This window comes from Pieris rapae, chromosome Z (genome assembly GCF_905147795.1).
Source record: "Pieris rapae chromosome Z, ilPieRapa1.1, whole genome shotgun sequence".
NCBI lineage: Eukaryota > Metazoa > Arthropoda > Insecta > Lepidoptera > Pieridae > Pieris > Pieris rapae.
The window spans coordinates 8,278,803-8,295,815 of NC_059534.1; the positions used below are offsets into that span (position 1 = coordinate 8,278,803).

The following is a 17,013-nucleotide window of genomic DNA, read 5'->3' on the forward strand; positions in this document are numbered from 1 at the left end:
CAAAAACTGTAACAGAATGTTTTAGTGATTTGTATTGATCTTTATCTGATTTACAATAATGTATTCAGTCTTTGACGATCGTATTGCTGTAGTCATTGCATAATGATGTTTTAACGGTTCTTCTTGAAGGTGTAAAAAACTCATAAAATAGTAATTAAATGTTGACATTGGCAACATATTTATGAAAATGTGCTATATGTAGTTTTCTAAGGAATACATTGTAATCCTAATGGATTATTTAATAACTGTCCAGATTTAAAAAAGGATTTTTTAATTTTGACATTTATTAAATATCAGACATTGTCAGCATGATCAATTTCTTAATTTCATTAAATAAATTGATTTACTTTTGTGAGTTTTATTTATTTTATTAAAATTTAAAAGTTAGCTTATGATTATTGAGACGATCAAAATTCTGAAACGTAGTCAACATTCCACCGGATTCAGAAATAGTATTGCGTAGGCGGCGCGCGCACCTTTACCTAGCCAGTTATTTGGAAAACTGAAAACAGGCCGCCAACTGTTCAACTACTTGCGATTTCAGAATTATGTAAACATTCAATTACATTGCCGTGCTAAAAGGGGCTATGGTTAAAACCTTAATACGACATGGGTTTATAGCTTATGTAACCTTATTCACGAGAATAATGTTCGAAATAAAATAATACTAATGTTATAAGTACAAAATTTAATATTACATGCAACAAATTAGTACATATTAGAATATTAATAAAATGGACTAATGAAATAGATAATGAAAATATATTAATCTTAATCTTATAATTAACGTAAGTAAATAAATGTGGGCGCCAGGAGGATTTTGGTTTGCCTAAGCTATTGTATGTGGTAATGTTTGCCACATAAACAAATTGTTAATTTATTATTACCTATTTTGAGGGTATTTCCTAAAAAAAAAAGAAAACATTTCAGATAGCTTCACAACATGCATACGAGGGATATGGGTAACAGCGTTATAACAGAAATAGTCTGTTGTATCATACAAAACAATTTAAGTCTCAAAAGCGTCCAATAAATACACTTCCGTATCTTTCGTTCTATCCCTACCTTCATCTTATTATATTTTTTTTTCTCCTATAACATCAGTAACTTTGCGAGTAATTTATACAATAATTAACTGAATTTCAGAAGAGAAATTACACTCCGCTGGCCTCACCCAAAATGTGTGTTTGGCCTCTGAAAAGAGGAATTTTCAGCGCACACTGAAATGCTCATTAAGAATAAAAGAGACTAGCAAATTAATTTTATTTTTTACTATTTATTAGATTTTCAAGATTTCAGTTGGCGTCTGGTAGATAGTATCGGTGACCCCAGACCTGGTGCTTTCTTGGGAGGAAATGTCAAATGAGGCCAGCGAACACGCTGCCACAGGGACCAAACTTTTTAAATTTGCTTTGATTTTATTTTTAATAAATTGGATTTAAATTTTATTGTCATCTATTTTGGAGACTAGAAATCAATACAAAATACAGTTGTCTCTACTTTTTATATGCACTATTAAATTCAACGTACAATTGCTTTCATTTGGCTCAGAAGTCCTGGGTTCGAGCCAAGTATGTAAAAAGTTTCAGTTTGAAAAGCACAGAAGGTAGATGTAATACTAAAATGAGAAGTGATAAGAAAACGTAATCCTCTATTTACTCTACTACAAGATAAACTAAGTGAATTTAATAAAGATGTGTTAAGAAATATAGGTATCTAGAGCGCTGTCTAGATATGTCAGGCTAGGCACTTGTGCCATGCACTTCTATTCAGGTGACAGCATTTTGACAGTTAATTTCTTACTCAATTCAGTTGCCAAGATCCCTAATCGTGATTAATACTTGATTCATGCATTGTCTAAACTGATCCTCACCTTTAAGGATAAAACATTAATATAAAATTGCATCTCGACATCGCATGTATAATAATACATTAAGATGGATGGGTCTTAAGTCCCGCAATGTCAAAGTCAAAAATCATTTATTCACATAGGTAACACCAATGTATACTTATGAAAGTCAAAAAAAGAAATATACATTAAATGAAATAAGGGCCAGTAGAACGGAAGGGAAGAACTTGCAGTAAACTCTCTGCCACTCTTTTTAATCGCCAAGTATTTTTGTTTTTCACAAAGTTTGTAAGGAGCTGCAACCTTTACACCATGTTCCACATGACATTTTAAGTAATAAATAATATAAATTAAAAATAAAATTAATAAATAAATTTGTCTGAGATTGTCAAAGATCCTCTATCTGCAGGAGACATGGTTAAATAGGAGCATGCTCTTACATTCTCGTGGGAACCGCACGCAAATTCGTAGTCGAAATAACTAACATCACCAAATACATGAATTCAAGTACGACAGTCACCACAAGTAGCACACGTTCACGAGTATGACGCCTGGCCAGCCCCTTCGCCATATTTTAGGGAGACAACCCGACGCATGGACGCCGCCACAAGCAATGACATTAAAGCGAGTATGACGATACTTGAAATGTGAACTTGGCTACATAAGAATATAATAATAATGATCACAACTTGTTCCCACTTTACGTTAAAACAGTCGTGGATGTTAACGATTTTCAAAATGGCGTTACCTCTTTGTACTGTAGCAATTCATATCCAAGTATATTCATTTATTAAATATTCATTTATATTATAATAGGCAAGGAGTTTTACTTTTATGTACGCTTTAAATTTATTCACTGACAACACTTGTTTTATCTAACTAGGGATTTTGTTAAAAAAACCTATACAATTTACTTGGTAAGAATTACTCGTTTATAATAATTATGGAAGCTACTATTTTTAAAGATATGTATATTCTATGTATCGACTTACTAAAGTCAAAATATGTAATTCCTGAAATTTCCGTCGGATCAACAGATCGCTCTTATAGCCCGCTTTTGCACACAAAACAATACGATATGACATGATGCTATGAAAATAGCTGATATACATGAGCTTTGCTGGATTGCATATATGCAATCTCTCGATGCATGGCGCCAATACATTTCTGTGTTTGTTCCACTGATAATTTTTGGCATTTAACTTTAGTGTTTGCGGGTAAACATTGATTTATTTCCAGAATCACCAGGTTACACTTTATGAGCGTTATGTAATCATAGGTGGTTAAATCTCCGCGACGTTTATACAGTCTTAAGTCTTAGTCTTGAGGGACTTATAAGGACTTAAAATGGCGGTTGTGTAACTGGATATTTTTTTTATATTGCTGGTGGAAATGCATTTACGCATTCCGTGCCCTGACAAACGCGGGCTGCCAAAGCACCGGTATGTGGGACTCTACCCACCAGAGTCCCTGTTATTCAGAGATTGGGTGTGTAATATGCCCTAAAACTAGCTCGGGTAGTTCATATAAAGCGGCTAGGGCTTCCTCGCACACTCTCGTTTTCTATCGAGTGTTATTATAAGTATATAAAAAAATACGGCATATTTTTTATTATTGTTTTCAAGTGTTACACCAAAAATGAGTGCAGTATGTAGGCTATGTGTAACTGAGTTTTACACGACAACTCTACATACAACTGTAATTGATTACTCAAACTGTCGTTACACGCACACAATATTTAACTGTCTTTGATATAGTTGAACTCTGCCAAAGTGTTACGAAGTTTATTAACTGTCTTAACATACATATTGTGGTACACATCCTTTTAAATTTTTGACAAATAGTTACTTGGTTGTATATTCTGAGGTATTAAGCCATTCATCTTTTTCCTCCATAATTGTTTCAATATGATGTGAAGCAAGACGGAATGATTGCAAATTCTTACATTTGCATCGTGTCAAATGAAATTATTTGGGAGTAAAAAGAATTTTTTTTTTCAAATTTCTTGTAAATTCTTCTCGTCCTATCCACGCCGGTTAAAACAGTTGCAAAAATGTGACAAGAGCGTGTTCTTGGTGTTTATTTTAGGTGTATAATATCTCTCGTCTGCTCCTGGACCTATTTTTTTTTCAATGTGTTGGAAAAATAAGGCTAGTCATCGCTTTAACAGACTATAAAGTTATTTAAAACTCTATACCCGATACAGTCATAAAAGAGTCACCGCTGCCTCTGCCAACAGTCCCAGTTATTTATGTGACGTAAAAATACCAACAATACGGTTTGATTTCACGCTTTGAAATTTCGATTGCGATATTCACCTAATTCAAAGGAGAATCCATTTTTCCCTTTTCGTTGAGATATTTTCGTGGCTGATAGGTTAGATGTAGACTACAATAATAGCCAGAGGTCTAGGATTTTATACCCAGGAATCTTTTTCGGGTTGGTAAGCAGTGAAGGGTTAGCAGCTTTAAAAATATCTCTGAAGTTAATCGTAACTTTCCCTTGCGCATTGGGTGTTATGACATTTCAATATTAGTTTGTTGAGATATTTTTAATTAGGTATTATTATTTTTTCTTTAATTATTATATATTTTATGTAAAAAAATATGTATATTTTATTCATTCCGAATACTCACTTTAAATATAAGTACTAAAACTTTTAAAATTGACTTTTAAAAATTATACGACTGTATAAATGCGGTTTGTTGTAGTGGTTTCTGCCTGTACATTTAATACCTTACCTGATTGTTAAATTAAAAAATCGATCGACAATGCATGGCAGCATGTAATAATTCGTAGATAACCTAAACTAAATAAAATCCCCATCGTAATTTTATGCGTGAAACTTCTGGCGATTATTTCAAATTGCACGCTGATTCATCGCGGAGCGGCAAGAGAGGCGAGAGGTATACGGAAAGCATTTGGTCTACTTCACAGGTGCACAAATATAAACCAATATCGCATCCACCTGCGTCGCCCCTGGAAATAGGAATGTGAACAGCTGAAAACATAATTTAAAGTACTTATATTAAATATAAAACAATAACTAAATTTGTGTTCTGTTTAATGTAACGATTTCATTTCCTCATTCTGAATATTTATTTTTATTTCATGAAGTATCGTTTCTATTCACCACTCTTTTAATTTTCAATAAACATTTGAAGAGAAGATTAAATCTATAAAAACCCAACGCTAACTCCTGTGAAACGTGGTAACAATATAGGTCTCTTTTCCCTTGATTTATAAAACGAACTATTTTTTTAATTAATTACTAGTAGAGATCTGGGTGTATCGGTTCAGCATACAAAAATGGACAAGAAAGAATAAATACGACACTGAGCAATAACTCGTATTGTTTTGAAAAAACTCGAAGTAGAGAGGAAGATGGGCGTCGTTATTGATAGAAGTCAAAACTAATTTTTCGGTCACTAAAAACGGTTGTATTATTTATTTTACAACGGATATAAAAAAAACTTTAACGAAATTCGTCGCTTACCACTATTTGTCTGAGAAATTTAGTTCTGCACGTGTGAGGCTTTATGAATTTTTAATATTAAAATATTATTTACGTTATCATCAACTAGGTTCAATTTACTACTACAATAACATTGCCGCTCAGATAATTCCTATTTCACTTAAAAATAAAGCGATATAAAAAAAAAAATAAGACTTGAGCCTATCTTTGAACGTTTACTCATAATATTTGAGTATTTTTTACGTGAATGTACGACGTGAAACTGAAATAGAGCAATGATAAATAATGAGTCATGTTATCTCCGGCTTTCTTAAATATACTTGACATTTAAATTATACCTAGAATATTCATGGTTTACTAATATAATTGTCATTATTAATTCCTTCGAAAGTTCTTTGGTGTTGATTCATGAATTATTTTAATTTTTATAGTAGAATTATAATATAGCACAAAATAAAAAAAACAATATAGGTAGTTCCTGTCAGACATGACGCCTAATACCTGATGCCTGTAGTTAAATGTAATTCACAATTTTTATATAATAACTAACGTAACCTTGAAATGTCAAAACATGCATCTTTTTCGTAAGCTATTAACTTGATGACACGAAACCATGATTATGATTCTACACTAAACTACTATGAATATGAACGTATATTAATGAAGCCATAAATGCCAATAACTTTTATAAATTTGATTCAAAGTTAATAATGTTACTTGAACCTCACCAACTACACTTTGATTGATGTTTGTAAACAAATTCAACGTTCGATCCAGACTTTTGTGATTGATTTAAAAGTACAAGAAGTTCATTGTTAAGTTCAATCGATTTAATGTAGATCGTGTAGCTGTGTAGATCAAGGCGGTGCCAGATCCCGACAAGAATACAGCAAGACTGTACCGTCTTATACAAAGATACTTTTCATTCGTTTCGTATGGCGCCACACCTCGCATGCGATATGAGAGTGAAATTTGCCAATTTTTTGGGCAAAACAAATAAAAGAGAAGTTCGAAGACGTTAAGGCGGGCGTGTCTATAAAAGGCCGACAGAGGGGTGCGCGGGGGTGGTAACACGATCCGAGAGCTCCAGCCGGCACGCCGCGGCCGCCCTGGAGCAGCAGCGATGGCGGCGCACGGGGTGCGGGGTGCGGGGATCCGGGCGGCGGGGCGCAGGCGCGGAGCGGTTGGTGCGTGCACGCAGCCCGCTCCCGCTCTCACTAGTCGAACGGTGCCCGACCGGTAACGTAGCGCCGACTGCCGACCGAGAGACGAACCAGCGACAATGTCCGCCATGGCGAAGACTTCCAAGTATACCTACCGCAGCAGCGGCGGCGGCACCACCGACGTTAACATCGAGTATAGCGCCGACCTGAGTGCTCTCTCCAGGCTGGAGGTACCGGCCCTTCGATCAGTGCAGTGTTTGTGAAGTGTTTGCGGATACATGATAGAATATGTTTCTTTTCAGGACAAGATACGTCTCATCCAAGATGACCTGGAATCCGAAAGGGAGCTACGTCAGAGGGTAAGCTTATTCGAACGCGAGAAATGTGATATGAGCGATCGGCGCGGCCATAGCAGGCGCGCCGGCGCAGGTGTGGGCGGGACGGCGTGCGATACCTCTATTAATATCGCCGCCCTAAATATTCCGCCTTACCTGCCGATGCCTGCGGAATGCCCTTGGATTATAAATTCGCATAATTATTGTTAATATTTTATTGTTAAAAGTTACGCATGATATATGCATGATACTAACATAATTATGTAATTAATATTCACCTAAGCGAAAATTATCACAGGCTAGCTGTTCCGGAGTAGTAAACCATTAATTTACAGATTTTATTTAAGATAGCAAAGAATTAAATAAGTATTAAAATAAGTTTTATTGTATTATATATCAAAACAAATGTTATTGCAAAAACTTTACCCTAAAATTTGAAAATATAATAAGAAGCTATTGTCCCGTCAAAGTACAACAAGTTTTCCTTTAAATAAAAATTATATTGAAAGTCGAAACTGAAAAGTACATAAAATCTCCTCATAGATCCTTAGTTGTGTTCGTTCGGCCTAGGCCCGCCTAATCTATTTTTGCACGTAGCACGTTATAACGCGCTACGCCTGCCGAGGGCGCCCGTTGAATAGCTTGCGACTTGTGGTTACTGATTTGTCGCTACTCGGTCTTACGCTATGTGGTATATTTAGCCACCCAAGTATGAAGCATTCTCTACTTTAACTTTTCGCTCTTCGGTCTCACTTTTGAAACTGGGCCAAAAGATGTTTGTTCGCTGAGATTGCCACTACATTCAAATACAATAATAGATTTGTAAATTACCAGCGAAAATATCCGGATTACTCAAGAACGCATACTTCCACAGATTTTTAATATTGTGTGAAACCATATAAGCTAGATGTAATCTTATATGTTTAATTAATTATGTTTATTATTTAATTGTTACATAATTCCGGTACATGATTTAATAATAAAAAAAATTTAACTTACACACTTACAACTTACTTTAATATCGTTTTAGATTTCACAACTTTTTTAGCTTACTAATGTTTATTACATTGCTATTAAAGTTTCTTTAAAGTTTCCATTGAACAATGTTAAACAAAAGAATATTTACAGATTGAAAGAGAGAAGGCGGACTTAAGTGTGCAAGTTATCCAGCTCTCGGAGAGGCTAGAGGAGGCTGAAGGTGGAGCTGAGAGTCAGGTAATATACTATTTACATTTATTTATTATCTTATAGGTTATTTCAGCAAAGAAGCTATACGAGAATCGGATAAATAATACCCGATAAGAAAACGATGATATGAAGACATTAATGAAGAACTCATGCACTGACGCAAAGTTTAGATGAAAAAAGCAGGGATAATTGGAACGCTCAAAATGTGAACACTGGATCAACATTGGATAAAACAAATTCCTGATTATATTAGTCAATTGTATACATATTTTTATACTTGCCATGCGATTTGTTTTAAATGTGCATATGCGATTTTTTATCCACATTTTGTTTGTTAACTATTTTTATTCCAGGTATTTTCATCTAAATTATGATGTCGACATTGCCAGTAGATGTATCGTTACTTTATTTACTTTAAAAAGTCTAGTCTTTTTTTTAAATAATGTTATTTAAAATTCTAGACCTTTGTCGCTCGTTAAATCAAATTCGTACCCAATTTTAAATAAGACTTGGGCACGTAATTTGAAATCGCTGTTTAAATGTTTCAGTTCGAGATCAACAGAAAACGAGACACGGAGCTAACCAAGCTTCGTAAGCTTTTAGAAGATGTTCATCTCGAATCTGAGGAAACTGCCCATTTACTCAAGAAGAAGCACCAGGAAATCGTTGTCGACTTCCAGGAACAGATTGACAAACTTACACACAGCAAAAGCAGGTGAGGAAAACCGCTCTTTCACTTTCATTTTGCATTGTATGGTCATCTACTAACTCATATTTAGTATAGTTTTACATAAGGGCGGCTGCGAACTATATTTTATTTTCATGCAAAGCTGTGCTGTACTCCATTACTGTCTATTATCCATCTTGTTTCACATCTTGAGTTTCATTGTCAACAGGGTCGAGAAAGAGAAGTCTAAGTTCCAGGCTGAAGTATACGAGCTGTTGGCCCAAGTGGAGAACATAACCAAGGAAAAGATCACAATCTCTAAGACATGTGAAAGGCTGGAAATTACCGTCAGCGAACTTCACGTAAGAATTGAAGAACTTAACCGCACCATTGTCGACATTACGTCGCACAAGCAGCGCCTGTCTCAGGAGAACGTTGAGCTCGTCAAGGAAGTTCAAGACCTTAAGGTAAAAAGTTTAAATGCCTAAATTTTGTAAATTGTGTATGAAATGGCGAAAATTAATTTTACCAAACTTTTGGTATTTTAGGTGAACATCGAAAACGTACTGTACCTTAAGAGCCAGGTTATCAGCCAGCTTGAGGACGCCCGTCGCAAGCTCGAAGATGATGAGAGAAGGCGCTCTATCCTTGAAGCCAACCTTCACCAAGTATGTACAAATACAATTCCATGACATTTTAAACATAACAACGTATACTAATGATAACATTTTTTAATAGGTTGAAATCGACTTGGAATCCGTCCGCGTCCAACTGGAGGAGGAATCTGAGGCTCGTTTGGACCTTGAACGTCAGCTTGTGAAGGCCAGTGGCGAAGTACAGCACTGGAGATCTAAGTTTGAGGCCGAGGCCGCTGCCAGAGCCGAAGAGATTGAAGAGATCCGTCGCAAGTACTCCATCCGCATCCAAGAGCAAGAAGAACAAATCGAAACTCTCATTGCCAAGATCAGCAGCGTTGAGAAGCAGAAATCTCGTCTTCAGAGTGAGGTATGAAATGGCAATAAATATCTCTTATTATATTGAATATAAGTAAATATTATATTTTTTTATTCACTTGTCATCATATAAAGTAAAATATATAATAATTGTGACGATCAGGTTGAAGTGCTCATCATCGACTTGGAGAAGGCCAACGGAACTGCCCGGGAGTTACAAAAGAGAACTGACCAACTGGAGCGTGTGAATATCGAAATCAAGTCCAGGCTAGAAGAGACTGTACAGTTGTACGAACAGAGCCAGCGAGACCTCCGCAACAAGCAGACTGAGATTCAACGCATCAGCCACGAGCTCGACAAGACCCGCGAACAGAAAGATTCTCTTGGTCGCGAAAACAAGAAGCTGGGTGGTAGGTGTCACCTACATTTGCATGTTTTTTCACTATAATATATATTTTTCCAACAAAAACTAAATAAATTTATAGATTACGAATCTGAGGACATTCTATTTGTTTTTTCAGATGAATTGCACGACGCCCGCTCCACTGTTACGGAGTTGACCCGCCGTCTTCACGAGCTCGAGATCGAGCTGCGCCGTCTTGAGAACGAGCGAGAGGAACTCACCGCTGCATACAAGGAAGCTGAGGCTGTGAGTACCTATATTACGTTTAAAAATACAATGCAACAAAGTTCACAAATTGTCTGGCTCTTGCAAATATTTCCGGAAAATAATTTGGCTAGTGTTACTGGTTAATCAGTATTTAGGTATATCTATCGTTTATGTACGTTTATTCCACTAATCAGGTGTACGAGATCAGACAGTAGTAATAATAGAAAATGATAATTACACACATTATAACATGATGTCATCAGAAACAAATTAAACACAAGAATCTATTAATTAGAGTTGACGATAGAGAAATGTTGGCAACTTGTAATTAATTAAAGCAAAGTACACTTGCTCGTGTTCATTGGTAATACGCGTGGGTTTTATTATCACTATACCAAAGACATTCTCAGAAACACAAATAAAATTAAATGTTAACAATAAAAATGTCTTTTTAAATTAGACCGTCATATCATGAACTTAGAATCTAAATTAAGCCAGATAATAATATTCTGAGGGATTTATACGTAGTTTAAATAAAACGTATCTATATTATAACGATATCTTTATATAGGTCATTCAAGATAAACTACCCAATACAATGATAATACCAAGTTACAAGTCTTAAACACACAACACGTATTTTTAGGGCCGTAAAGCTGAAGAACAGCGGGCCCAAAGGTTGGCCTCTGATCTTGGCCAATTCCGCCATGAGGCTGAGCGCCGCCTCCAGGAGAAGGATGAGGAAATCGAATCCATTCGGTATGTATTTAACCGTCAATTCCTATACTATATAGTTTTCGAATGTATTCGTTTACATCTCAATCGTCACACACACACAATTTAAAATAAACAGAATAAGCCACTCAGATCTATTTATACATCGATTTTTAATTATTTATATGTAGTGCTGTTTGCTAAAAAACAAGCTTTCATTAAGAAATAATATTTGCAAATTGGCAAGATTCCCATCTAAATTTAGATACATCTCTAGTTCGCCAATCTCAGAGCTACGCAAATATGGTGGTTGGCAATACTTGTTGCATCTGCAAATTTGTTCAATCGACGGCAGTGATTATTGATCTTAGTTAGAGAAAGGAATCATCTCTTGGTATTGCAAATAATTATCGCATAGCTAATTATGCCGCCAGTCAAAGTGGATTATAAATGGACGAAACCTCCGACTGCAATATATGAAGATAATTATGGATACGGGATAAATTTCTACCAACCTATGATTGACTACATTAATGCAAAAGAGCAAGGGGAATCCGTCAAGCCACCACACTTGCCCTGGAATAATGAAAGAGGACTGGAAAAATATAGGTTTGACAAACCTGTGAAAACATATTCTGAACACGATTTAAGAAAAATATCCCAGGACGTAGCAGCAAAAGCCAAAAGAGATCTCAACTCAGGAAGTGTTGGAAAACGATCACCATTTTCAGTTATTGCAACAGCAGCTGCAGCTAATATAACAAAACACGTTGAATCTGAAAGTATAACATTAAAAACTAAAAAGAAAAAGGAATATAGAGAAAATATAGAAGTTGAAAGGAAAATTAAATCGCTGAATGAATCTAAAAGACAGCTAGCTAATCTGAACTCTAAAACTGACATTGAAGCGGATCTTAAATCAAAGGCTAAAATATACAGGGGCAAATCTGCTAATGCTATTGCAAAAACTTTACTTGATGAAAGTATGCAAAATGTAAACACAGTGATGAAAAAAAACCTAAAGGACAAGAACATCACGAATAACAGCGAATGGGGAGAATCAAAAGCTTTTGTGTTAAAACGTCCTCAAGCTTTAGATTTAATGGAAAACTTAAGTGCGGATTTTAAGATAAAATCTATCAAAACATATAATGATATATCTCCCAAAGTGTGTGTTGTCCAACTCGAAACTGAAATTCCGAGTATTAATTACGAATATGTCGAAAAATTAAACGAATTAAAAGAAACTATAAAACAATTTGATAAACTAGACCTTTTAGCTCATAGCAGGTAATTAATGGTAAATAATTTAGTTATCTAAGAGTGCAGTTTAGAAATAAGTTTTTTGTTCTACAGCAAGCAGACCAGCATTGAGATTGAACAGCTGAACGCTCGTGTCGTTGAAGCGGAAACCAAGCTGAAGACCGAGGTCATCCGTATCAAGAAGAAGCTGCAGATCCAGATCACTGAACTAGAACTGTCTCTAGATGTTGCCAACAAGACCAACATTGATCTGCAGAAGACCATCAAGAAACAATCTCTGCAGGTGCTAACTTACTACAAATAACCAACAATTTGTGCGAAACAAATACATATATTGTAAAAAAATAATGATTATGCTCTTGTCGTTTTTAGCTGACTGAGATCCAAACCCACTATGACGAGATTCAAAGGCAGTTGCAAGTCACTCTTGACCAATACGGTGTTGCCCAACGTAGAATCCAATCTCTTACTGGTGAGGTCGAAGAAATTCGTGGCAATTACGAACAGGTAAGAAGAACATGCTATAATTTTATTTTTTTATAGTGTGGTAATTTTATTTGAGTAATAATTAACTTTTTGATTCATTTATTATAGGCCCTTCGTGCTAAGCGCACAGTAGAACAATCCTTTGAAGAAGCCCAGACACGCATCAACGAATTGACTGTCATCAACGTCAACCTGTCTAGCAGCAGAGCCAAGATTGAGCAAGAATTGGCCGTTGTTGCCGCTGACTACGATGAAATTACCAAGGAGTTGCGCATAGCTGATGAGCGTTACCAGCGTGTGCAGGTCTATATGTTTTTTATCTTGATATAATAGAGTAGTGGTTGTCTGGACGAAATCGCTCGAAAGCGATAAGGCCGCCAGTTCCTTTTCATTAAATTATGTTTAATTTTTTTGTTCTTTGATGTAATGCAACGAAGTGTCCATAAATAAAATAAATTACAGATTTTGTACAACTATTGCTTTACAATATGATTTCTGCCAATGAATCATGAATCTTTCGAACGGTTAATTAAAAATTTATTTTGTTTTAGACCGAGCTGAAGCACACCGTTGAGCACTTGCACGAAGAGCAAGAGAGAATCGTTAAGATCGAGACTATCAAGAAGTCTCTTGAAATTGAAGTCAAGGTAACACATTATAAGAATGGGATTCTACTCTATGTTGAATATACCATGTTGTAAATTTGACTAATTTGACTAAAAAAATAATGACTAGTATTTATATTTTAGAACATTTCCGTTCGCTTGGAAGAAGTTGAAGCTAACGCCATTGTCGGTGGCAAGCGTATCATCAGCAAGCTGGAGGCTCGCCTTAAGGATATGGAACTTGAACTGGACGAGGAGAAGAGGAGACACGCCGAGACTATCAAGATTCTGCGCAAGAAGGAACGTCAAGTCAAGGAGATCATGATTCAATGTGAAGAAGACCAGAAGAACATCACTCTTCTTCAAGACTCTCTGGAGAAATGCACCCAGAAGGTCAACATCTACAAGAGACAGTTGACTGAACAGGTAAAGAGCAAATAATAAATTAGATAAATATGCGGTGGCATTGATAAAAAATGTTAGTGTATTTTTATAACTTAATAAAATTATTTATTTTGCTTTTTAGGAGGGTATGTCTCAACAGAGTGTCACAAGGGTCCGACGATTCCAGCGTGAGCTTGAAGCTGCTGAAGACCGCGCCGACACTGCTGAGAGCAACCTCTCTCTCATCCGCGCTAAGCACCGCACCTTTGTTACCACCTCCACCGTACCTGGATCACAAGTTTACTTAGTGCAAGAGTCGCGCGCACTCAGCACAGAGTGAGCGACACCTTATCAAGCCCCGCCTCATCAGCATTTCTCACCAACATCGCGGGGCACAATTCCGGTCGGGTTAAGCCTAGTCGTTCGATAAGTGATGTTTGAGTTCCGATAGATAGTGACAGTAGACGAAATGTCTGCTGGCGCCATCTTGCAACAGCAGGACTTCCGGGATGGATGCTCTACGCCGTGGCCCGCCCTATCGCAGCAGTGTCTTTACTTCGCTTCAGCCTGACGTCGATCGTTCATCCCAAATTTTATTGTTATGCTAATTAATTGAAATAAAGGAACCAAAAAAACCCAAACGCTTTTCATATTACTTTTAGATAAGTCATCGGCGCTACGTACGTAACCGTACCAAGTAAAATGAAGAAACTGTTTTATTATACATATTTATTTGTGCGATATATACTTACGTTTGTAACTGTAACTTTAATTAATTTTAAAAATAAATGCTATTTATGTTAAAGAGTAAAAAATAAAAATACAAAAAGGAAAGGAGTTTCATTTGAATAAAAATAACGATTCATTGCTGTTTATATGATTAAAACGTTTGTTTCTATTTTTATTAATTGAATCAAGTGGTAGTTAAATTTCTGTTTTAGCTTTTTTTCTTGTTCTTGAATAATAGAATATTAACAGTAACAGTGGTATTCCAATGATACGCATTATAGTTTCTATACTTAGAGCTCCTTATCTTGCAGTCATTATTTTTGCAGTCATAAAACTATTATTCCTCAACAAACTTCAGTCTTATAATCCAACCTTAGTCTGGTTAACCTAGCATATATAAGAGTACACGACTATTATGTATATACAAAGAAAATCTATTTATTCACAGCCGGGGTTTGTAAGCAGCATGAGAATCGGATGCTAATTTTGAAGTTTTAAATTCCTGACTTTTTGGGAATATCAAATAATTTTTCGATATTTTAAAGATAACTTATGAAAGTCTTTTTGTTACACACACAGTAAGTAACAGATTAATTGCTAAGAGCAATTTAGTAGGCGTTATATTAAAACGTATCATTTTCATTAAATTTAATAGTAGGCTAAGTTTCATATGATAAAAATATATTTGCTACAATTTTACTATATAACATTATTGTGATTAATACTTAGTATACAATTATGTTACGCCTGAAAAAAAAATACAGTACCTTTATTATATATTTAACTATTTGTTCACTTGGTTATACACTACTAGTATATAAGGGTAAGATTTGATAATTTGCGTAGGTTCCACACCGACAATACTGATTTTTAAAACTCTACCACTATTTTCTTTATTATTCTGTTAGATATGGGCTATAGACTTTTTTCAAAGTTAAGGGGTCCATAAAAATGTGTATAATGTAACCGAATAATGTGTAAACTTTGTGTCTGAAAAATGTAACTAGTTAGGGGGCGTCCATAAATTACGTGAGGTGTTTAAGGGGGGGAGGGGGTCGAGTCAAATTTCATCTAATCTTACATTGGAGAGAGGGGGGGTCTCGGCAAATATCACGCAATTTTTTTATTTACGCAGAAAATTAAAAAAACACCTCACGTAATTTATGGACGCGCCCTTATTATAGTTATGTCAAAATAACAATTCGTGTACTATTGACGCCTGCGCAAACTAGGCGAAATTATTGCTAAAATTTTAGCGGAAATATTGATTTTTATTCCCAAATTTCGTTTTGATTATTCATATTGGAAATACGAGTTAAAGTTATTTAGATATTTTATCATCAACAGAGAAACACGAAACATTTCACAATTGATTTCTTATTCACACAGGTTCATGTGTGAATTTATAAGCTGAAGAGCTTTTTTGTCTGCTAGCTTTGTGAGACGTTCAAATCAAATCAATTTTCAGACTCAAGATATCATATGGAACATGGTGTATTAGTTGCAGCTCCTTACAAACGTTATGTAAAAAAACTTGGCGATTAAAAAGTGTGGCGGAGAGTTTATTCTTTCTTTCCAGTTCTTCTCTTCAGTTTTACGCCCTTGATTTGAGAACTGGCAGTAAATGTAAATTCACAATTAATTTAAGTTTTTTGACGTTCATAAGTGTAGTTATTTACCTACATGAATAAAGATATTTTTGTTTTGTTGTGTTTTGTTTTTATTACTGACATTGTATAGCTTAAAAAGATGGAACTTAACTTTAGACAAGGAGAAGGTTCTTTGCTGAACTTAACTTTAGACAGATGCTGTCTAGAATTAATTTTTATATTATTCTTTCGTATTTATTGAGCAATCATTAAATCTTAAATATGTACTTAACACAAATTATTGTTGAAAATTCTAAATATACTATCACAAAATTGATTAATAAGCCATACCAATTTTAATTGTTTTGTTCCATTCCCTTACCACTAACCGTTAAATATATTCCACTTCCCCTTTTATTAAAATGATCAGTTCAACAGACAAGACACTCGCACTTTCATGTAATACATTAATATATAAATAGACTTCTGGAATGTTCGAGATATTTTCTTTAGTATCGATTAACTGCGGTTACTACAGATATGCTTCGAAATATTGACTAAGTTTTATAGTAAACTAGAACAAATGCCGAACGAAAAGAACAAAAGCCAACACATACTATATAATTGAAGTGAAACAGTAAATTTTAGGTAAATTTAACAAATAAGTAAGTAGTACGTAAATTCTTTAAGAAATTAATACCTATCATCAGATGAGCCATATCCTGAATTAGCTTTAAACCAAAAAGACCGGTGACCTGGTAAATGGTAAGGTTTTCATATAAATTAAAAGGTATATTGGAGTTATATAATTTTTTTTATATAACTTCTAGTTATGCACTGGGTTGCCTGGAAGAGATCGATTGTTAGCGATAAGGCCGCCCGTGGCATCCCTTGTAATTTTTATGTATTGTTTTATTTGTGTTTCTTTGCAACAAAGTCTAAATAAATAAAAATCAATAAATAAAATAAATATATCGGGCCCTCATGGTACCTTATCAACATG

At 35.1% G+C, this 17,013-nt stretch overlaps 1 protein-coding gene across 2 annotated transcripts; it reads left to right on the forward strand.

The window, feature by feature from the left end:
- The first annotated feature begins 6,524 nt into the window (after positions 1 to 6,524).
- Positions 6,525 to 14,526, forward strand: LOC110998161 (paramyosin, long form). Of its 2 annotated transcripts, XM_022266650.2 has the most exons (16): positions 6,525 to 6,717; positions 6,790 to 6,846; positions 7,951 to 8,037; positions 8,559 to 8,725; positions 8,907 to 9,144; positions 9,226 to 9,345; positions 9,416 to 9,682; positions 9,794 to 10,040; positions 10,152 to 10,279; positions 10,887 to 10,999; positions 12,311 to 12,500; positions 12,590 to 12,724; positions 12,812 to 13,006; positions 13,255 to 13,350; positions 13,453 to 13,734; positions 13,835 to 14,526. In XM_022266650.2, the coding sequence occupies exons 1-16, from the start codon at positions 6,607 to 6,609 to the stop codon at positions 14,030 to 14,032; spliced, it is 2,631 nt and encodes an 876-aa protein (XP_022122342.1). In that variant the 5' UTR covers positions 6,525 to 6,606; the 3' UTR covers positions 14,033 to 14,526. The 2 variants fall into 2 exon arrangements, with proteins under 2 accessions (XP_022122342.1, XP_022122343.2); XM_022266651.2 differs by lacking the exons at positions 6,525 to 6,717; positions 6,790 to 6,846; positions 7,951 to 8,037; ... (5 more) ...; positions 10,152 to 10,279; positions 10,887 to 10,999 and adding an exon at positions 11,322 to 12,244.
- Positions 14,527 to 17,013: the final 2,487 nt, after the last annotated feature.